This window comes from Podarcis muralis, chromosome 1, assembly GCF_964188315.1.
Source record: "Podarcis muralis chromosome 1, rPodMur119.hap1.1, whole genome shotgun sequence".
In the NCBI taxonomy this organism is placed as follows: domain Eukaryota; kingdom Metazoa; phylum Chordata; class Lepidosauria; order Squamata; family Lacertidae; genus Podarcis; species Podarcis muralis.
In genome coordinates this window covers 27,536,480-27,559,734 of record NC_135655.1, presented here as the reverse complement: position 1 = coordinate 27,559,734, position 23,255 = coordinate 27,536,480, and the positions used below count along the sequence as shown (strand labels likewise).

Below are 23,255 nucleotides of genomic sequence, written 5' to 3'. Positions count from 1 at the left end.
GGAAACACACAGCACAAAAAAATGAAGGGGAAGAGAGAACAAAACAAATAAATTTGTCAGCTCAACATTGTGTGTTTAGAAACAAAAAAACCACTGCAGTTGTGCAGTTGAACAAACTGACAACGCCTGGAAGGCCACAGTTCCCTCTTCCCACTATATGACATTGCAAAAAAAAAAAAAAGGGGGGGGGGGGAGAGTTCATTGTTCCCAAAAACACTTTCTCAAAAAGTCTTTAAATTATAAGGGCTGTTTAGAAAGTATGAGTTAAAAGCTACAAAATTTGATTGTTTCTTAATCAAATTACCATTGTCGAGTGAAATAAAAATAAAAATAAAAATATAGATGCACATGAGGTGGTAGCGATGATTAAAATAGCTCCCATTTCAAGCTTTTTCAGGGCCTTATAAAATCCTCTGGCTGCAATGGAACTAAAGCTCTTGGAACCTCCATTTCATACTATTTGAAACAAAACAGCCACACCTCATCTGAAAATCTGACTTTGTGCTCACCATGAGTAACTTGTGTTTTTGAAAAGGAACTCGTGTTTTTACAAGCTGGTCATTTCCAGGCACCTGTAGAAACAAAGTATAAATCTCCTTTAACAGAATATTCAAGGCTAGCTTTAATCTAAGTGCTAAGCTAAACACTCAGGCTAATTGTGCCGTAGTCTTAGCAGATCATGCCAAATGAATAAGCAAAAAATCACTGCTTGCTGTGCAGTTGATTCTATTCTATTCTTTGTAGGTGCGGACACTTACATTTGCTTCCTTCTTCATATGCACACACGTACAAAACTGCTGCCAGTCAGTGTAGACAACATTAGACTAGATGGTCTGACTCATTATAAGGCAGCTTCCTGCATTCCTAACCCTTTGCAGCACCAAACTACATGACAAATGTCCCACCTGGTTTAGCCTAACTTTCCTGGCTTGTCACCTGAATTGGCTTGCAAGCATTTTTGTAGTATCATTTTCATCCCTACTGTGGACCATAGTTTATTCTTTTTAAAAAGAGCTCCCATTTGGAGCAGTTGAACTGTATGGTGCTTTAAAATATAACATAAACGTCAGCTGTAAATTGGTGTTGTAAAATTGAGCCCCACAAGTATCTTTCTCTTCCCTTAAAATAAACTCTTGTCTCGCAGACTGGTGTGTCATCATGAATGACAACTGCCTGGAAAAGGAGACAATTCACATACGTTGGAATCTAAAATGGCCGTACAGGATTAGCCCCCCATCTTTCCTTTCAGAAATAATAAACTTCACTGGCACTTGATGCTCCTTAGCTTCAGTCAAACATATGAATGACAGTACTAATATAATTTTTTTGGGGGGGAGGGTGGGTTTTTGTGGGGAGAGAGCACGTGTTGCTTCTAGCCAAAAGCCACAAGGCATGCTTTTCAAGTTCTTTTTTTGGTGTCTCTTGATGTGCTAGAAATGTTTAAAAATATGGTAACGCTAGGTAATTCCAGCATGAATCCTGATTAGCTTCCTTGGCTCAGGGACTCGGAACTAAAACAAACTGCTTTAGCATTTTAGTAATGGATTCTAAAATAATGAAGACATGCCCTGACAGCGAAATTTATTTTTGAAAGTGTAATTCTAGCAGCTTGGTTGGTTTGGTTGTTGCTTACACAAAGTGCTTTTAAAGTGAAGTGGAAAGAAGGAAGCTAAAGAGCTGAGGACTCAAAATTAGGTATAGCTTGGGGTGTAAGTGAGACACAGGTATGTGACTTGGACTTTTCCATTGACAAACCAGTCTGAAAGCTTTCCCCATTCATCTGTTTGGCTGCATATATATTTAACAACAACAACAATCTTTATTACGGTCCAGAGACCCAACAAATTGTTACAAAGCACATATATATTTAAAGCATATCTCCCACCCCCACATTCTGGGAACTGTAGCTTACCTTTACTGAGGCGCAATTCCCAGCACTCTTAACAAACTATATTTCCTAGGATTGTTGGGGAAGGGGGGAATGTGTTTGAAATGTATAGTACCTATAGACAAATGCCTCTACTGAATATACATGCACTGTGCTCCTAAATTTCTTGTGCCTCCCTCTCCTAAAAGAGATTTTGCCAATCTGGTCCTCCTCTCCAGCCAGATGTTCACAGATTACATACGGGAATGTTGCCTTAGCAAAAAGCTTTCTGCCTTTCCCCCTGTTCCATTCTGCCATTGCTTCATAGTCTTAAACAAACTGTGTTTCATTCTTGTTTGGAAGCTGAATTGGTCTGCACTCTGCTCTGGCTTCGACTTGTCTTCTCGCACAGCAAGAATTAGGAAAAATTCTGATGCTTCTTTGGTCTAGCCCAGCTCTGCTTTCGTTTTGGCACAGTGTCCCAGCTCCGGTCTAAGACAACTGACCAAGTTTCAGGCTGTCTCAAGGCTTAGATTTTCAGCATCTGATCATTGGCTCCTACCTGAGAGAGGCTGGAATGCCGATTTTGGATGGCCCTGTTATTTTGACTCATGCTACAGCAACCTGATGGGCGCCTGCTATCGTTTTATGCCCTTCCAGATAAGAAATAGGAGAAGAAAAGATGGACTTGTTGCATTCCAAACAAAGCATATTGAACATAGTTCCAGGTTCAGAAGGACCACTTGTGGAGCTCCAAAAAAGGAGCAGAGAGAAATTGCATTTCAATACTTGTGGATATGACCACAGAGCCACAAGTGTCTGGGGTTTTTTTCGGGGAGGGGCGTTGGTCATTAGGTTATTGGTTTTGTGTAGCTTGATGGCCCAGATAGAGATTGCTGGAGAGGCAGGCAGGGATTAATGAAGAGGTGGTTCAAGGATAGAGCTGTATGTGCCCCATGATTTGCCCTGTACCTCCTCCTAAGCTATATTGCTGCCTTAAATAATTTTGTAGTATGCTGCCCCATGAAGGTTCAACTGGCAGTATACGGTAGTTGGCTTCTGTAAATGGGATTGGAAGGGGGCACCATCTTGTCCTTTATCCCAGACCTCAAAATGCCTCGAGTCAGCTTTATAAGGAAATTCAAAATATCTGAACAGCTACATCAAATAAATAGTTGACATGGACACCAAGCTCTTTTTGGCCATTTTGAGCACTGATATGACCCCAGTGGTGCCCGGTCACCATTTACATATATCACTGAAGAAAAAGGTGTTGAGAAAAGAATAACAGAATGTTCTTTCTGGCATGGAGTTAGGCAGGGTTGGTTGGCTGGCATCCATCTGTCTCGGGAGACGGTGGAGGAATGAGCCTTTGGGGATGAAGTCAAACTCTTGGAGGGCTGCAGAGCCTGCTGTGGCTGTAGATATGTTTTGTTGCAGATGGGGCAGATGAAGGCATCTGGTTGTGCTGATGCAGAAGCACCATGGTGTTGCTTTTCTCTGCACTCCTCTCAGTGGTCATTCTTCCTCTGGTCACTGCTGGGGATACACAACTGTGGATACACAACCTGTCTGTCTGTTTGTCTCCAGGCACTGTGGTTATCCGTAGGGGATTCCTGCACCGCAGGGTTGATGTTGCCAGCCTTCATGTCACCTTTGTAACGCAGAGGTGGTCTGCCAACAAAACCATTGTGAAAGATGTGGGCAGCTCCTAAGTAACAATGCTTCTCCAAAACCAATTCAGTTTGAACTTCTAACCCTCATAGAAAAAGGCTTTTATCATAGAAGGCTTTTTTAAGCCAGTCAATCCCCGTAGAATAATAACATTAATAAATTCCCCGGATCAAAGAAACGAAAAAAGGTCAGAACCTTTTCAGAATATGTGTAAGATTTAGAAAGGCAGATAGACAGGATATTCTGTCTACCATTCAGATCTTTCCCACCCCCCGATTTATTTTTGTACCTCCTTATGTGATGCTTGTGCTATAGGTAACTAGACAAAAGAGGCCAAGCTTGTGCGCACATGAACATATGCTTGCTTGCACAGACATAAGACCATCTGCGCAGACCATCTTCCAAATCTCTACCCATAAATGTCCCTCCCTGCTGTAAATAGAAAGGCGAACTCCCCCCACAGGGAGCACAGACAAGGGCCAAACTAGACAGTCCCTTAAACGTCTGTATGCCTTTTAGCATGTTTTGTCTTACTTTCTTTATTAATCACCTTTAACATTTATTAAAATAAGTTCTCTAGATGTTGTACCAACAAAAACATAACAATAAAATGAGTTAGCAAGAAAAATCCTTTTGGATACTATTAAAAGAAAAGGTTTAAGCAACTGAAATCCATTAACATCAGGAAATCCTACATTCTGGCTCTTAGATGTTGAAGTTGGCAGCTGTCATTGCAGCCCCTCCTTGCTAAGGCATTGTTATGAACATGTCGTTGGTTTGAAAGTCTGTGTTGCCTTCTTGGTAGAACCAGATAGCTAGGTTTCAATTTTCCAACGAAGTCCTAAATATCAGAGAAAAGACTGGTAAAAACAACAACAACAATTATTCATCTACCATTGATTTTTAGTATTCAAGGCAGAAGAGTCTTCCCATACTTCATTCTAGCACACCAAACTTCCCATCCATATGTCAGTTGTCTAATGTTTTTTGTTTAATGTTTTTAATTTGCAAGGGCTGTTTGTTCGTTTGCGTGTGTGTGTGTGTGTGTGTTTTAAAAAAATCAGCACCACGTTTAATCTTTCTAAGGTGCTTACTAACTTCAGGCACACTCCAGTTTTTGTATTGTTGGAAATTTTAAAATCCATAAAGCCACAGAAAAAAGCAATGCCACTGCAACTTTATATATGAAGAACTTTGGGTGCTTCCAGATAGAGTCCAGATTTTCTTAACATATTGTTGCCCTTATCTACATTGACTCCCCCCCCCCCAATTCTCATCTCTTTCCTTAATCACAATAAGAAGCACCCCTGCCGTTCTACTAAAAATGCGAACATTTCTTGCACATTGTATACACATTATGATGCACGTTATTATATTATATGCAGTTTTCCTAAGCGCTCAATACAAGTGGAACTAATTTTTATGGTTGATCAGGGATCTCATAATCCTGTTCACTGGTGTCCATTGCCATGCCATTTCTACATATCAAAAAGAGAGCCACAAGTTTCTCACCTTGATTGACAGATTATACATTCAATATTGCTGGAGATTATACATTCATTTTATTTCTGCAGCACTGGGAGGACTGGGGCATCTGGATGCTTTGCTTGCTCCCCTGGGTTGCTGTTTCTTGAGATAGCTCAGGTCACTGGTTCCTTGAATATTAGAATCAATGCCTATTGAAGACATTGCTCTTTTAATATGATTTTTCTAGTCTGAATATTTTCTGGAATTTTTTAAATAAGGTTTTTATTGTTTTAACACTTGTTTCCCACCCTGGGCTGCTTTGGGAGGAAGGGAAATGAACATTCTGTCTGTATCAGAATTTTAGCTTGCTGTATGGAACGATCTCCCCTCCCCTCCTTCTGACCACTGTTCTGGGAGTTATCCTGACACGCTCCTTAGGGAAATCCTGTCCGTAGGCTTCAGTGGATGTTCTGGTAGGAGCCCTTTGATGAAGAAAGTGGGCCTGATATTCAGCAAAAGCTGACCTAGCTTCCCAGTCTGACTTTTTTACTTTTTACTATTCCCATACAATTAACTGTTAAAATATAAGCTATCAGCTAATTATTGGTGCTATCTTTCCCCTTGCAGGTATCTGAATAAGAACAAATATCTGAGAGTTATTCATGAAGATGCTTTTTTGGGTGTGCAGAGCGGTCCAAGCCTACTGTGAGTAAGAGCGAGGAGAGATACCTTGAAATTATAGCATTGTTATTTAATGGTACTCTAAGCATCCTCTGATGGTTGTTTCACATAATGTGTCTTTCATGCCAAGGGCACTTCACAGCCAAAGGAATAAGCACAGCAAATAGTTAACTCTTGATTGTCAAAGATAACACTCAACAATCGCTTCTACAGCTCTGGATACTCTTGCGCAACAATCTATTCCCTGGTCTGCACTCAATGGAGCAGTTGCTGCACCAGGGGACCGCTTCTGCTCCAGCAGTTTATGTACTTCCTCCAACGAGCTTCACCCATGCAAGCAGAGGCTACGCCGGCATAGGAGTTTCCTCTGCTCATCTCTTTTCAATCCCCTCCTGGTTCTGGGAGACAGTAGTGCAGGAGAAGGTGGGGAAGCACCTGGCCCTTCACTTGCCTGACTTGCCTCTTTTCCTCTTATTCCAACTCATCCTGTGCTCCACCCTCCATCTTTGACGCTTCCCCTGCCTACAATTCTTGCCTCCTGGCTGGTACAGTTTCACACAAATCACTGGTCTCGTCTCCCATGTCAGACTTCATCCCTCCTTCCCCTGGTGCGCACTCGTCAGCTTCCCAACAGTCCCTGACATTTCGCTAGTGATGATAGTGCCAAACTCATGAGCCAGCCTGCCTGTTCTAATCTGAGGCTGTACTTTGTGCCCTACTGACACTGAAAGTTGGTTTAGCTGGAATATGGTACAGAATATAGCCTTTTTGGTTTTGACCCTGCTTTGTATAACTGCTTGCCTCAAGAAGCCTGGTTATTATTATTATTATTATTATTATTATTATTATTATTATTATGCATATACCGCCCTATACCCATAGATCTCGGCTGTTCACAACATAAAAGCACAATATAAAAAGCACATAATAAAAACAAGAACAGGGCTACCCAATCATCCACCTTTCCACAACGCATCCCTCTGTTGGCTTTTTGATGCTCCGTTAAGACTTTTCTTTTCACCAAGCTTTTGGTCAGATAGCGTTGTAATCAGGTAAGCCCTACCTGTAGTGTTTTATATCCTGCCCCCCAAAAAGAGGGGCTTGACCCCTTACATGTATTCCCAGTGTTCACACACAAATAAGCAGTGGGTCCCAATCATCCCTAACCATTGGCCAACCTGAATAGGGTTGATGGGAGTCCAAAAAGCACACCCCTGTTATAGAAGATGTGAAACCAGTGTTTGCCTTGATAAGGGCAGACTTGCACACTTCGAGACCTGCCTTCCAAACAGTTGTCCCAGAGGCTGTGTGTTAATGCAAGTTCATGGGAACACAGGAAGTTGCCTTTTACCAAGTCAGACTGGTATCCCACCAAGGTGAGTATTGTCTGGCTGTCAGTGGCTGTCCAGGATTTCAAACAGGGGACATTCCCAGTCCTACCAGGAGGTGCTGGGAATTTAACCTAGGATCTCCTGCATTCAAAACAGTTGCTCTGCTAGTGACCTGTGGGCCTTATGCCACCCTTCTTTCTGTAGCTGAGGCAAGTGCCATTGATTACGTTGCTGTGTTTTTCGGTCACCACGCTCCATCCTCAGAAATAAGCAAGAAACGCAGCAGAAGGGACCTAGTCAACAGTTCTCTTCCAGCCTCAGAGGAATGATTACGCACTTGCTGCTTTTCGCATAATGAGATCTTGGCTAGGATTCAGAGGCCCAATCGGCATAATCTACCAACTGTGTCAGCCAGCACAGCTGCCTAAGTTCCAAACAAAAGAGCTCAAGTTCTGGACAAGTTGAGCAAAAACAAAATGAGGTTCATGATTTGATCACCTTTTGCAGCATGCACTGCTCCAAATTCAACCGAAATATTAACTCTTTGGGCACAAGGGAAACATTTCATCCAATGTTAAAAATAAACGGAGAGAGTTTGGAGTTAGCGATTTGCCAACTTCTGAGCCTTCCCTTCCCTGAGGAGGCTTCGCTTTCATCCTGAGGTTGGCTGTGAGAAATATGGAAAAACAAGGTATAATGAGTATCACAGACCTATTCTGACCCACGGACCCTTTCTGCTAATCAGATCGTGACATATTTAATAGGATTAAAGGCATTTATTATAAACAGTCTTACTCTATCTTTGCTGTATATCTTGCTGTGTTAAAATCATTTTACTGTATATTTTGCTGTATTCAAACCTCCTGGTTTAAGATCAGACCTAAATCTGTCTCAGGTCAGCTCATGTTGTCCAGTTCTGGGCACCACAGTTCAAGAAGGACACTGACAAACTGGAACGTGTCCAGAGGAGGGCAACCAAAATGGTCAAAGGCCTGGAAACGATGCCTTATGAGGAACGGCTAAGGGAGCTGGGCATGTTTAGCCTGGAGAAGAGGAGGTTAAGGGGTGATATGATAGCCATGTTCAAATATATAAAAGGATGTCATATAGAGGAGGGAGAAAGGTTGTTTTCTGCTGCTCCAGAGAAGCGGACACGGAGCAATGGATCCAAACTACAAGAAAGAAGATTCCACCTAAACATTAGGAAGAACTTCCTGACAGTAAGAGCTGTTCAACAGTGGAATTTGCTGCCAAGGAGTGTGGTGGAGTCTCCGTCTTTGGAGGTCTTTAAGCAGAGGCTTGACAACCATATGTCAGGAGTGCTCTGATGGTGTTTCCTGCTTGGCAGGGGGTTGGACTCGATGGCCCTTGTGGTCTCTTCCAACTCTATGATTCTATGATTCTATGTTCCACAAAGCTGGGAAAACACAATCTAAGGCCTTAGTCGACAGGCTCTGTGATAAGCAATGATGTTGTGCCGTGTCACAAATTGTGTTTGTTTACCACTTGTTCTCCATGCTTCCATACTTTGGCTTGGCCTTTTGGACCCAAATCCAAATGGGGAGGAGAGAGGGTAGAATTTTGATCTCACTGCCATTTGCGCTCTCCCTTGCTATGGTGGCAAAGGAACAGGTCTCTTTTGCTGCCAAAATAATTTTTCCCCAGGAAACTGGACGGTGAGAGGACCCTGAGTCAGCCACCAGGCATCTTGTTGGGTTCACCAAGCAGAAAGTTAGCTGTAGACACTTTCCACTCAGTCGATTCCAATGGCCTCTCCTCTGTGTTCCCAGGCCTTGTGTCTATGCACTTCCCTCTTCTGCTAAGGATATGTCTGGGCCAGTTTTAGGGATTTGGGGAAGAAGGCGCAGAGTGAGTTATTCTGACCCCCTGCTATTTTCAGCAAGGATCCGAGGTCCCGACTTTCAGTGGGAATACACTTTCCCTCATTTTGGTCCTGAGGATGGTTGCACAAGGACACCCCATCTGGCTTAACATAAGAAGTGATCAGTGGTGGTAGGGTGGAAGGCAGGGAGACCAACAGACTGAGGTTGGTGGGGCCATGCCCCATTTGCCCAAATGAACCAGCCTCCACTGGGAGACATAAGATAAAGTCTGTACTGCTCTTCAGTGTCATTCATAAACTGACCTACTGAACCTGTCTGAGGGAGCAGCACTCAATACAAGATGTGTTTGCCATGCAGCACTTTCCAGAACCAATCCCTGATCTGGAAAACAACTTTAGGTAACAGGGTGTGAAAGTATAATGCATCTTAACATGTTGGGATGTTATCTTCTTCGTTGGCATTGATTAAATACGTGCTGCTTAGTGGTTAATTTTCAGTTATGTGTTCATTATCTATTTTATGGCTTTTTTTAAAAAGAAAAGAAAAAAGGTCAGTGTAGTGCGGGTGCTGGTGATTGTTTTGCAGGTGGCTGGTGTTCCTAAAGCATCTTTCAAAGCTCTTTTCCAAAGCAGCAACATGTAATTATTTTCAGGTGTTGTTGGCCGAAATAGGGAATGCTGCAATGAATTCGTTTCTAGCATCCAATACATTGAGATCATAGATAGGCATTTATGAAAATATATTCATACCAAAATGGTTTCTTGGCAATCTGCTTTGTGTTACTAAGTTGCTTCAGCACCAACTAGATTGGCTCTTGCAAGGAAAACACAGAGTACCAAACTTCAAAATATGAAAGCTGGCAAAACTTTAAATGTACAGTCCATTTGAAATCCTTTTTTCCCCCATGCTTGGCATTGAGAACGAAAGCAAACAGCCGTTCGTGGTCATGGTTATTATACTTTATTATGTTTCCTTCATATAAGTGTTAGGGGGCTGCAGCAATCACAAAGCGTTCCTACCAGAAGGTTGGGGGACCTCTGACATTGGAGGGTCTGAGATAAGCTTAAGTCCTTCTTTGGGGCATCTCATGGGCATCTGACTGGTCATTGCGAGTCTAGGATGCTGGACTAGGTGGGTTTTAGGCCTCATCTAGCAGGCTCTTTTATGTACTTATCGTGTTTTTCCATGTATAAGATGCCCCCATGTATAAGAGGACCCCTAGTTTTTTGAAGCCAACATTAAGAAATCAATATTTTAAACATCAAACAGAACAACTTTGAGCTTTTTTGGAGATGGGGAGGAGGTCGCACGAGCTTTTTTGATGGAAGTTGGCTAAAGTTGTTGAACTTTGTTAGGGTTAGGGTGTTAGGGTTGCCATATTTCAAGAGCCCAAGCCCACGCCTAGGCTGCCAGAGCACAGACTCGGACCTGAACCCCTGTGCATTCACTATCTGTGTTTAAGTCGACCCTCAATTTTTGACTTTAAAAAATTAGCAAAAATTGCCATTGTCTTATACACAGAAAAATATAGTCTATCCCATGGGTAGGCAAACTAAGGCCCAGGGGCCAGATCTGGCCCAATCGCCTTCTAAATCCAGCCCGCGGACGTTCCAGGAATCAGTGTGTTTTTACAGGAGTAGAATGTGTCCTATTATTTAAAATGCATCTCTGGGTTATTTGTGGGGCCTGCCTGGTGTTTTTACATGAGTAGAATGTGTGTTTTTAATTAAAATGCATCTCTGAGTTATTTGTGGGGCATAGGAATTCGTTCATATTTTTTTTCAAAATATAGTCTGGCCCCCCACAAGGTCTGAGGGACAGTGGACTGGCCCCCTGCTGAAAAAGTATGCTGACCCCTGGTCTATCCAAAGTCCTGCCTGGCATCAGGAAACAGCGTAGCAAGGTGGGAGGAATGCAATTTCTGTCCTCATTTTTCCCCCTTTCTGGATTTTTTTTTTTATGTATGTATGTATATTTCCCCACAACTAATGAGTCCCTGCAGCTGCTCAGAGTGGCTGGGGCAACCCAGTCAGATGGGCATGGTACAATTGTTGTTGTAGCAGAAGCCCTGGAATGATCACCTTAGCATGAATTCCTCCCGCAGTATTTACCCTATACATGGATTTTTACAAAACCTTCATGCATCTTCAAAGAGGCATTCCCTCTTTCTCAAACACAATGTAAGCACTGCATCGTTGTAAGGTCTGTTAATTTATTGTTATTTGATAAAAGTTCCTGAAATACACTAGATGCTATACAAAAGTAATACAAAGTTAAAATGAGCATGCCCTGCCCAAAGTCTGAGCTCACAATCTAAAAAACACACACACACACACACACACACAAATGGAATAAGTGAAGAAACTGCATTGGCTGCTTCCAATGGGGATCTTATATCACAAACGCTCAGATCCAATTTTTCTGTGTGTGCTTTTGGCAATATTAACACACATTTCCATTTTTCCATCCACACCACTGGATGGAGTTTGATAGGATGCAAAATAAAAAAATAAACAGGCAAACTAGGACATGCAAAAGAGCGCAGACGTGTGTTTTACTTACTGCATGTGCATCAAAATGTCAGCAACAGTATATTACTGATATTTTATTTGGAGTGTTACATTTATGCTATGTTGTAGTGGATTGTAGTTTTTATATATTTCACTGCTTGTGTCTTCTAAGATTGCCCTAAGAAAATGTTTACCTTTAAATATAGTGTAACCCCCCATGGATGGAGTTCTACCCCACTGGAGAAAGGTCAGAACCATTGCTCCCAACTCTCTGTCACCTCCCTCATGATCTTTTATGGGATCGACTTCCTTCCATAAACAGGAGGGCATATTTGAATCCAAGTCAGACGCTGTATGTAGCAAAATTGAGCGTAGTATGTTAGGGAATAGTGAAAGGACAAAAACAAAATTATAAAAATTACATCACCAAGTTATGTAGGGCATCAGTTGCTTAAATAAGTAGATTCAATAACACAGTAGAAGAGTTCAGAGATTATTTAATAAGGCACATTGTTTTTATACTGGCTGAACTTCAGAATTTGTGAAAATTGTTACAGCCAAGGTTGTGCAGAAAAATAAAAATAATGTAAACCAGATGAAAACTCTGCGGCAAAAAAGGGGGAATTGAATTCTAATCTGTTTTATTAAACCTAAGTCTTTATAAATTTGAGTTTGAGTTTGATGTTTGTTTCTCCTTAATTATATAGTCACATGTCATTGTTCTTTTTAAACTTACAATCAGTTTTATTTACTTTTACTTTCTTCACATCCAGAAATCCTGCTTGGGGTTTCTTGGTTTCCCCCCATGAAGATTGTCTTTTTGGGCTGTGATCCTTTACACACTTACTTGTGAATAAGTCCCATTGAACTCACTGGGGCTTACTTCTGAGTAAACATGTATAGGATTTCACTGTCAATGTACTCTAAATCTATACAGATAAGAGAGAGAGAGAGATTATATTTTTGTTTACCAGTAAGAGCTCTAATTAAATCACCCATCAGTAATCGTGGTTCACATAATTCAAATGCTGCTACCTTCTAGAGCATTATGACTGCCAGAACTTACTATATCAAACAGATATTAACCAAATGAAACTTTGAGGGGGCACAACCAAGTGCCCCAACGCAGGTGGGCAAGGAGTGCATATGCAGGGGCAGATCTAAAGGTAAAGGGACCCCTGACCATTAGATCCAGTCATGACCGACTCTGGGGTTGCGGCGCTCATCTCACTTTATTGGCTGAGGGAGCTGGCGTACAGCTTCCGGGTCACGTGGCCAGCATGACTAAGCCGCTTCTGGCAAACCAGAGCAGCACACGGAAACACCGTTTACCTTCCCACCGGAGTGGTACCTATTTATCTACTTGCACTTTGACGTGCTTTCGAACTGCTAGGTTGGCAGGAATGGGCAGATCTACTATGAAATTAATGAAGTTTAAGTTTCATGGCCCCCAATCCAGGAGGAGCCCCAGAAGCAAATTTAGTTCACACATTGCTTGAAAAATTTGAGTCTCGTAGACCCAATTTGAGTGGCATACCTCCAATTGATTAATTATTTGTTGTATACATTTCAACAACCCCAAAATTTGTCAGTCAGTAGCACAGATGTTGTAAAGATATGCTGATCTGTCATGGAACAACCCCACTGAAGAAGATAACAGTGGCTACCCAGCTCTCATTGTGGGCTGCGAAGGGACCCCCATGACCGTTCAAACTTCAAGGCCCCCAAAATGTAGGTCCGCTGCTGACCCAATGTTTCCAAAAGAAATGCCTGCATGCGGGGGGGGGCGGGGCTATATATGTTGTTGTTGTTGTTTAGTCGTTTAGTCGTGTCCAACTCTTCGTGACCCCATGGACCAGAGCACGCCAGGCACCTCTGTCCTCCACTACCTCCCGCAGTTTGGGCAAACTCATGCTGGTAACCTCGAAAACACTATCCAACCATCTCGTCCTCTGTCGCCCCCTTCTCCTTGTGCCCTCCATCTTTCCCAGCATCAGTGTCTTCTCCAGGGAGTCTTCTCTTCTCATGAGGTGGCCAAAGTACTGGAGCCTCAGCTTCAGGATCTGTCCTTCCAGTGAGCACTCAGGGCTGATTTCCTTAAGAATGGATGCATTTGATCTTCTTGCAGTCCATGGGACTCTCAAGAGTCTCCTCCAGCACCATAATTCAAAAGCATCAATTCTTCGGCGATCAGCCTTCTTGATGGTCCAGCTCTCACTTCCATACATCACTACTGGGAAAACCATGGCTTTAACTATACGGACCTTTGTTGGCAAGGTGACGTCTCTACTTCTCAAGATGCTGTCTAGGCCTGTCATTGCCCTTCTCCCAAGAAGCAGGCGTCTTTTAATTTCGTGGCTGCTGTCACCATCTGCAGTGATCATAGAGCCCAAGAAAGTAAAATCTCTCACTGCCTCCATTTCTTCCCCTTCTATTTTCCAGGAGGTATATATAATGAAAGCTAAAACACTAGAAGCTGTACCCGCTCACATTCCACCACCATGAAATCATGGAATTGAAAAGGAATTTCTGAAGTCCCATATTGAATTCTGCTTGACACCTGGCGTCCCTGGAGCCAGCCTTGCAGCCTTTGTAAAAGATACTTGAGAAAGCATCCTTTTTAATATTACATCACCTGGTTTGCTCATCTGATTAATCCTAGCAGGGTTATTCTTTTACTGGTTCTTGTATGAAAGCACCTTGAGAAAAGTGACTTGAGAACTTTGGGTCCTTCTGAACCCTGAAGAATCTTGCAGTGGTATTAGTTAAGTAGAGTTCTGTTACAGAGCTTCCGACAGGCACTCCACACTGGATTTAGCAGGATATTAATGTCATATTATCTAGTAGCTTTTAGTATGTTGCCGTAATAACATGGAGCATTTACTCCATAGCTGGCTCACACACCAATATAAGTAACGCCTGCAGAGAGGAACTGTGCCATTCAGGTGAGTTACACAGTTGCTTCCCACACTGGCAAGTCCCCAAAAGTGATGGAGATGGCATGAGAAAGAACCTCATCATATACCTGACAGAGGCCACATTCAGTTAAAGCACTGTGATACCACTTCAGACAGTCCATGGCTCCCCACAAGAATTCTTGGAGCTGTAGTTTCCCTCCCAGAGCGCAAGGCTTCTAAGGCACATCTTAAGGCCAAGGCAGGCTGATATGGGAGCAGGTGGTTCTTTATCCAATATCATTTAGGGCTTTTAAGGTCCAAACTTTCACTTGCAACTGAAACAGGAGACAAATGGGTAAGTAGTGAAGGTGGAACGAGATCAGAGTTACACATTCCCCTGTCAGAGGCTGTCTTCTTTCATTTCTTCTTTGGCGATCAATCGTAGCTGAGTAAGATTGTCTTCCATGAACACGGTCTTAGCAGTGAGTCCGTACGTGACTGTGGAGGCCAATTCTGGATCCACACATTCTTCCACCGTGGGGACATAGGTTTCCAGGAGGGATTTGATCATGGTGAGGGTTTGCCAAATGTGCCTTCCTCTTAGCTCGCTCGGCCCGAAGTGAGATGAGCACCGCACCCCATTCTCGCCTTTGACTGGACTTAACCGTCCAGGTGTCCTTTACCTTTGCCAGAGGCAGTATGCCTCTGCATACCAGTTGCTGGAAATCTCAGGTGAGGAGAGTGCTGTTGTGCTCAGGTCCTACATTCGAGCTTCCCGTAGGTATCTGGTTGGGAACGTGGTGCTGGACCAAATGAGCTATTGGCCTGAACTAGTAGGTTCTTCTTAACTTTCGTACGGATGCCATAGACATTATCAGTCCTTCAGGTGTGACTTCCTCTGTGCAGGGAATAAATATTACCTCTGCTTTGTGCTGTGGCTAGCATATTTTTGATCCTAAATCACTAATTAACCTGGGTATCCAGAGGGCTACAAAAGCCCTGGTTTAGCAAGCACTAATCATAGATGAAGGAAAAGCTTGAGAGCCATATGTTTTCATCATTCTTCACCCAAGTGAAATCAGGGGCGGACTTTGGAAATCTTTCGTAATATGGCACCCCTGTGCAAGGCCAAAATTTGGTGCCCCCAAATGGATCTTCTCAGTTTTGTGCCCCTTTGACTCACCGCGCTGTGCAGGAGAACCGCCTGCACTGCCCTAAATCCAGGACTGGCGCAATATCATTGTGAAGAATATGAAAGGACTGGAGGTAAATTGGGTCGTGCCCTATGGTATTACCCATTCTGTGAATGATCAGAGATCCAAGACAAGAATGTAGGTTCTGTATAGTGGAGCTTTTAGAAACATCTCACAGCAACATCGCAAATAAGTGGTGCTAGACTGCTAACTTACTCAGAGATGTGACCTTTTTGTCTAAGTAACCTGTGGAGAAGTTGAGTCCAATTTCTTCTATGGACACTTGTGTGAAGTGCTGGCAAATTGGAATGACAAGCACCATTCTTGAACTGCATTTGTGGTCATTGCATTATTGGGAGTTGCGTACATCTCTTGTGGTGGCTAATGGCTTGGCCTCTGTATTCCCCCACCCTTAGATGCTCTCCATCTTTGTAAGTGATTTTACACCAAGTTGGTTATGGTACTTTAATGCACAATTTTTCAAGACATGTTTTTTCAAGACATACTTTAGTTCATTGGCAAGAAAACCTTTCAGCATTAAATCAAGAAGCACTTTGAAGGAAATTTTATTTTTGTATAATGTTCCTCAGACCACCCCAAAGGTTAGATCCCCACCCCCGTAACCAGGTCACAAAAGGGACACAGAACCTTCTTTTTTCAGTGAGCACTGAATGCGGTATACATTTGGACTACCTTTTAAGTCTATTGGTGAGCTATTGATTTTTAACTGTGTATCTTTCCCCATGCAAATTGTGTGTGTCTTTATGGGTATTTCAAAAACAAATGAAATAAACTGGTTCATTAAAGCCAACAAACTAGGCCTGATGAGGGGCGGTTGAAGGAGTTGGGTATGTTTAATCTGGGAAAGAGGAGTCTGAGAATAGATATGATAGCCCTCTTCAAATATCTAAAGGGTTCTTATGTGGAAGATGGCGCAAGCTCACTTCCTTCTGTCCCAGAGGGATTTCCCCAAATAAATGGCTTCAAGTTACAAGGAAGGAGATTCCGACTAAATATCCGGAATGACTTTCTGAAAGTAAGAGCTGTTTGTCAGCGGAATGGACTTCCTTCATTGGACGTTTTTAAGCAGAAGTTGGGTGGCCATCTGTCATGGATGCTTTAGTTGAGAGTCCTGCATTGCAGGGGATTGGACTAGATCAGTGTTCCCCAACCTTGGGCCTCCAGCTGTTTTTGGACTACAACTCCCATCATCCCTCGCTAGCAAGACCAGTGGTCAAGGATGATGGGAATTGTAGTCCAAAAACAGCTGGAGGCCCAAGATTGGGGAACACTGGACTAGAGGACACTTGGGATACCGTCCAACTCTGCAGTTCTATGATTCTATAAAACTGGAATTCTACTGAGCAAAGCGTTGAAAGTGCTTCATGTACAATGCTGCAGAAAGAGAAAAGAGGGGATGAGTTAATAAATTACTGACGGTAAATTTGCTTTTTATGTCAACTGTATTACTTTTATTGTTGTTAGCCGCTCTGAGCCCAGCTTCGGCTGGGGAGGGCAGAATATAAATAAAATTATTATTATTATTATTATTATTATTATTATTATTATTATTATTATTATTATAGAGTCCAGGTTTCAAAAAAAAAACTTTCAGTGAAAACTTTGACAAATATTTCTTCTCTATCCCCCCTCACCCACACCCAAGTAGCATTTTTCTAATTAGCACACTGAGGTAAGAGATCCAATGGTCGTTTTTGTTGCTAGGAGAACATATAATGCTTACTTATACTAAGGTAAAGGTAAAGGACCCCTGGACAGTTAAGTCCAGTCAAAGGGGACTCTGGGGTTGCGGCGCTCATCTCGCTTTCAGGCTGAGGGAGCCGGCATTTGTACACAGACAGCTTTTTGGATCATGCGACCAGCATGACTAAACCGCTTCTGGCGCAACGGGACACAGTGACGGAAGCCAGAGTGCACGGAAACGCCGTTTACCTTCCCACTCCAGTGGTACCTATTTATCTACTTGCACTGGTGTGCTTTTGAACTGCTAGGTTGACAGGAGCTGGGACAGAGCAATGGGAGTTCACCCCATTGCAGGGATTCAAACTACCAACCTTCTGATCAGCAAGCAGTGCCACCCACGTCCCCTTACTTATACTAAGCCCTTTTAGCTTAGTATTGTCTACACTAACTGGCAGCAGCTTTCCAGGATTTCAGACCAGAATTCTCTCCCAGCCCTACTTGGAGATGGCCGGGATTTGAACCTGGGACTTTCTGCATGCAAAGCAGATGCACTTCCCTGAGCCATGACCCCTCCTCAAGAATGCTTAGATTTCAAGACTCAGGCAGACATCAGAGGGGAAATTATATTGGGTAGCAGCAAGGATACAGACTGTGATAATTACATTAAATTCACAAAGCAGTGTGAATTTGGCCTTCATAAGCTAACCAGCACCTGCAATGAGTTAAAATAAAACCCTTTCTGTTGACACAAGTCCCAAGTACAGGAGTTGAACTTAACGATGCTGCAATTCTTAGCTTTAGCTTAGAGTCTCCCCTTGAAGGTCCTTTGTTCAAGAATGACCACTTTGCGGTCAGCAACAGAGTGGGAAATTCTCTTTCAGACTGGGGTCCTGAGGCAAATGCTTGACCAATGTGAGAAGCAGCTACTGACAGTTTGAATGAATGAATCTGCACAATACATTTAAAAGAGTATCATCCCAACTTAAACCAGTCATGGCTTCCCCTCCAAGAATCTGGGAGACCATAGTTCTTTAAGAGTGCTGAGAGTTGCTGGGAGACTGTGGGTTAAACCACAGAGCCTAGGACTTGCCGATCAGAAGGTCGGTGGTTCGAATCCCCGCGACGGGGTGAGCTCCTGTTTCTTGGTCCCTGCTCCTGCCAACCTAGCAGTTCGAAAACACATCAAAGTGCAAGTAGATAAATAGGTACCGCTCCGGCGGGAAGGTAAATGGCATTTCTGTGCGTTGCTCTGGTTTGCCAGAAGCAGCTTAGTCATGCTGGCCACATGACCCGGAAGCTGTACGCCGGCTCCCTCTGCCAATAAAGCGAGATGAGCGCCGCAACCCCAGAGTCGGCCACGACTGGACCTAATGGTCAGGGGTCCCTTTACCTTATATTTTCCAGAGTAGTTTCACAGTCAAGCCCCCTTCCCTGGAAACTCTGGGAATTGCAGCTCTCGAGGGAGAGAAGGAGCCTACTGATAATTCTCAGCACCCTTAACAAGCCATAGTTCCCAGGATGTCTATGGGGAAGCCATGCCTAAAGTTGTTTGATGCTGCTTTAAATATCTAGTGTAGATGGAGCCAGAGAGAGAGGTGAACATTGGGGACAGTCATTAGGAGTTTTGCAGCACATTGTCATCAATATGTTGATGGTGTTATAAGAATTCTAAGGTCTCAAATATAAATTAAATGTTCATAAATGTACAAGGTAAACACATACATAAGTATACAAACCATGGTCTGAAATAGTACAGGAGAGCAATCCTGAAGCCATTTTGACTCTCCCAAATAAACCTCAGATATTTCTCTCCAAGGAGAGAGGAAATGGGAAAACCTCCCCATTGTCTTCTTTGCTCTCAAATCCTGTTTTAAGGGCTTATTTGTGTATGAATAGGGTGAGCCTGTGACCTGGAATCAGGAACTAAAGTATTAACCATCACAAAAGAATGGCCAGGCTGCCCAGGTAATGCAATCAGTGACCATTATCAGGTATCCTGGCAGACAGGCTTTCTGCTGTAGACCACCTCCTGTGATGTATGTATGATGTTTTAGTGGGGTGGTCTTGGGCTGCAGGGTGGGTAATTTCAAAAGTCTATATAATGTGTACCATTGTTCAGGGTTCCTCTCCCACCTGCATGTGGTGAGTGGGGACCCTGTTGCAACGGTTTAATAAAAATCAGCCGCTTTGCTTCTCAGTATACCCTGGTTGGCCTCTGTTACTTTCTCCTAGCAGTAGGAAACCCACTTAAGGATTTGGGCTCTTGGATACCCCATAAGGGAAAAGGAGCAGTTTTTTCTTATAACGGTTGCACATAAATTTATTTGTCTATAACATCTGAATCAGGAGAGGCTGTGCAAGCCCTGGGTGAGGGCCTGAATGCAGTGGCGGACTGGATGAGGGCCAATAAACTGAGTCTGAATGGTGGGAAGATGGAGGTTTTATGGGTAGGTGGTGGACCCCGTCCGGAAAATAGAACAATTGCTTGTTTTGGATGGAGTTGCATTCCCACTCAAAGATCCGGTACATAGATCAGGTGCCCTCTGTGTTTCATTTTTACTGTGGATTTTTCTGCCATCCATGAGTTATGAAACACTTAAAGAAAATATGATCTAATCTATTACCCCTCATTTTTCTCTATGCATATCCTCAGCGATGTCTCCCAGACAGGCATCACCACTCTTCCAGCAAGAGGACTGGAAAACCTTAAAGAACTGATGGCTAAAAATACCTGGGCCCTAAAGAAATTCCCCCCTATACAGACTTTTCCTTATCTTGCTAATGCTGAGCTGTCATACCAAAGTCACTGCTGTGCTTTCAAGAACTGGAAGAAAGCCAAGGGGTAAGTCTTAACAATTTAAATTAAATTCTAAAACAATCTGGGGCCACGGTGTCTCCTTTCTCATGAACATGCCCGGCAACTGAGATAATTTTTCAAGGTCCATTTTCAGCTGTGCCCCACTTTCATAAGCCAGGTGACTTCTAGAGAAAGGGCCTTTTCTGGGGTGGCACCCAAACTCTGGAATTCCTTCTCCAAAGGACTCTGCACTCTGCTGATCATCATTTAGGTGCCGGGCCAAATCCATTCTATTCACCCTAGCTTTTAATTATTAATACTATTATTAATTAAATTTCTATACTGCCCTTCATCCAAAGATCACAGGGCAGTTTACAATATAAAAACACAAAAATTACATTGTTACATAATAACAAACAAAAACAATAACCCTTGCACAAACAGTTTAAAAGGCCATAGATTGGGGTGCCCAAACTTTTTTCAAAGAGGGCCAGATTTGATGAAGTGAACATGCATGAGGGCCGACCAAAGAGTTGTTGAGCTTTTTTTAGGATTTTACCCCAGGACATATACTGCCACGGGGGCTGGATTAAATCAACCGGTGGGCCGGATTAGGCCCCAGAAACGGACTTTGGATATGCCTGCCACAGATTGTTTAATTAGCTAAAGACTTGGGAGAAGAGGAATATTTTTGCCTGGAGCCTAAAGATATGTAATCAAGGCACCAGGTAAGTCTCCCTGAGGAGAGACGATTCCACAAGTGGAGAGCCACCACAGAAAAACCATCAATATTCCTTTATTGCTTTTGTTTTGTTTTGCTGGGTTTTATCCTGAATTCTGGCTCTAGTTCAAAATTATTAGAATTAGGATTTCCACCCATGCATCCACCCACTGATTTGTAATGTCTAATATAAACAGCCTTGTAGACTTCTCATTGTAGGAAGGCACTGTGGAAATTCCTTTTAATAAACGTAAATGAATAATAGAATAGCACCATTGCAGGGCAATTAAATAATACATAATAGCATGTTTAATGTGAAATTCTATTCAATTATGTATGTGTCATATTTAGAGAAGGTCTCAGGTAATAGTTTGGGTCCAAAATCCCTTGAATAATATATTTCTTATGCCTAGATTACAATGAATAGCTTCCCATCGCCTCAGTTGCTGGGCTCAACATGAACTAAATACCTTAGTGGTAATTCTTCTTTTCCTCTGTCCTTTTAGACTGCTGGAGTCACTGTTCTGCAACCATACTAATACTCACAACATCCGCAAGAGAAGATCTGCCACTGCCTTCAGGGGCCCCTTTTACCAAGACTACGCAGAAGATTATTCAGACCTCACCGAAGCCGTGTATGACGAGAACTCCAAATTCAGTAGAGATGTTCGTGGGAATTCTCATTACTTTGTCTTTCTTGAAGAGCACGACAACAAAGAGGTTGGGTTTGGCCAGGAGCTCAAGAACCCTCAAGAGGAGAGCATGCCAACATTTGACAGCCATTATGACTACATTATCTGTGCGGGCACAGACGACATCAGCTGCACGCCAGGACCTGACGAGTTCAACCCTTGCGAAGACATCATGGGCTACAAGTTTCTGAGGGTCGTGGTGTGGTTTGTGAACCTGCTAGCCATTGTGGGCAATGTTTTTGTCCTCTTCATTCTCCTCACCAGCCATTACAAGTTGACCGTCCCACGATTCCTGATGTGCAACTTGGCCTTTGCTGATTTCTGTATGGGATTATACCTTCTCCTGATCGCTTCGGTGGATCTTTACACTCGATCAGAATACTACAACCATGCTATTGACTGGCAGACTGGGCCCGGCTGCAGCACAGCGGGCTTCTTCACTGTCTTTGCCAGTGAGTTGTCTGTCTTCACCTTGACCGCAATCACCCTGGAACGCTGGTATGCCATCACCTTTGCGATGCGCTTGGACAAGAAAATCCGCCTCTTGCATGCTTCTGTTATCATGTTGGGTGGCTGGCTGGTGTGTTTCCTTCTTGCCCTTTTACCACTGGTTGGAGTCAGCAGCTACGGCAAAGTCAGTATCTGCCTTCCCATGGATACCGAAACGCCCTTGGGTCAAGCCTACGTCATCATTGTTTTGATGCTGAACATCATTGCTTTCATCGTCATTTGTGCCTGCTACATAAAGATCTACATCACTGTGCGGAATCCCCAGTACAAATCAGGAGACAAGGACACCATCATTGCCAAAAGGATGGCCGTGCTGATTTTTACTGACTTCTTATGTGTGGCACCAATCTCATTCTATGCTTTATCTGCCATTATGAACAAACCTCTAATAACAGTCAGCAACTCGAAAATCCTGCTGGTCCTGTTCTATCCTCTGAACTCTTGTGCCAACCCGTTCCTGTATGCTATCTTTACCAAAGCTTTCCGAAGGGATGTCTTCATCTTGCTCAGCAAGTTTGGATTATGCGAGCACCAGGCTCAAGTCTACAGGGGTCAAACCGTCTCCCCCAAGAACAGCAGCGGCTCTTGCAGCCAGAAGGGCAACAGGGGGATGGGCCAGAATCTCACAAACCTTCCTCATGGCTCACCTGAAGACTACCATCCTGCAATACTGCTGCAGTCTCGGGGAACCCTTGCTTAATCTGGATCGCCTAATTGTCAGATCAGTAATAGTAAATTTCTTAACCCTGCGCTACGGTCGGTACCATTTACTGTCCAATTATGCAGCTGCTTGACCGCTGTAAAATAATAATAATTTATTTATATCCCATCCTTCTACCTAAAGTACCCAGAGGGGCATGCAATATTTTCATAAAAACCTTACAATCAATATGAATGCAAGTGCCATTTCTAACAGCAGTAACAAGTTAAAAGCAGCACTTAATGCACAAAATACAAACCTGGCAGCAGCAAGAGCAAAATATGTTACACATCAAAACGAGAGACAATAAGATTAGGGGTCACAGTAAAATTAGGGGTTAAAACCCCTTTTAAATTAATACCTTTCATGCTTGGCAGACAACACACAGAAAGGGAACCCAATGGATTTTGATTAGGAGGGCATTCCAGAGTGGACACACTCTCACAGAGAAGGGCTTGTCTCTTGTGCTCGCTCCTAGGAACATAGGAAGCTGCCTTGTACTGAATCAGATTATTGGTCCATCTAACCCATGGGTAGGCAAACTAAGGCCTGGGGGCTGGAACCCAATTGCCTTCTAAATCCGGCTCGTGGACGGTCTGGGAAGCAGCATGTTTTTACATGAGTAGAATGTGTCCTTTTATTTAAAATGCAGCTCTGGGTTGTGGGG

General features: G+C 43.2%; 1 protein-coding gene across 1 annotated transcript in view; it reads left to right on the top strand.

Moving 5' to 3' along the window:
• The window catches only part of TSHR (thyroid stimulating hormone receptor), a 51,098-nt gene extending 28,321 nt beyond the window's left edge, over nt 1-22,777 (top strand). Inside the window, exons 9-11 of the mRNA XM_028718273.2 lie at nt 5,636-5,713; nt 19,822-20,010; nt 21,193-22,777. Of these exons, the coding sequence (XP_028574106.2) occupies nt 5,636-5,713; nt 19,822-20,010; nt 21,193-22,588 (1,663 nt within the window). The 3' untranslated portion in view covers nt 22,589-22,777. The remainder of the gene's footprint in view (nt 1-5,635; nt 5,714-19,821; nt 20,011-21,192) is intronic.
• The last annotated feature ends 478 nt before the right edge of the window (nt 22,778-23,255 follow it).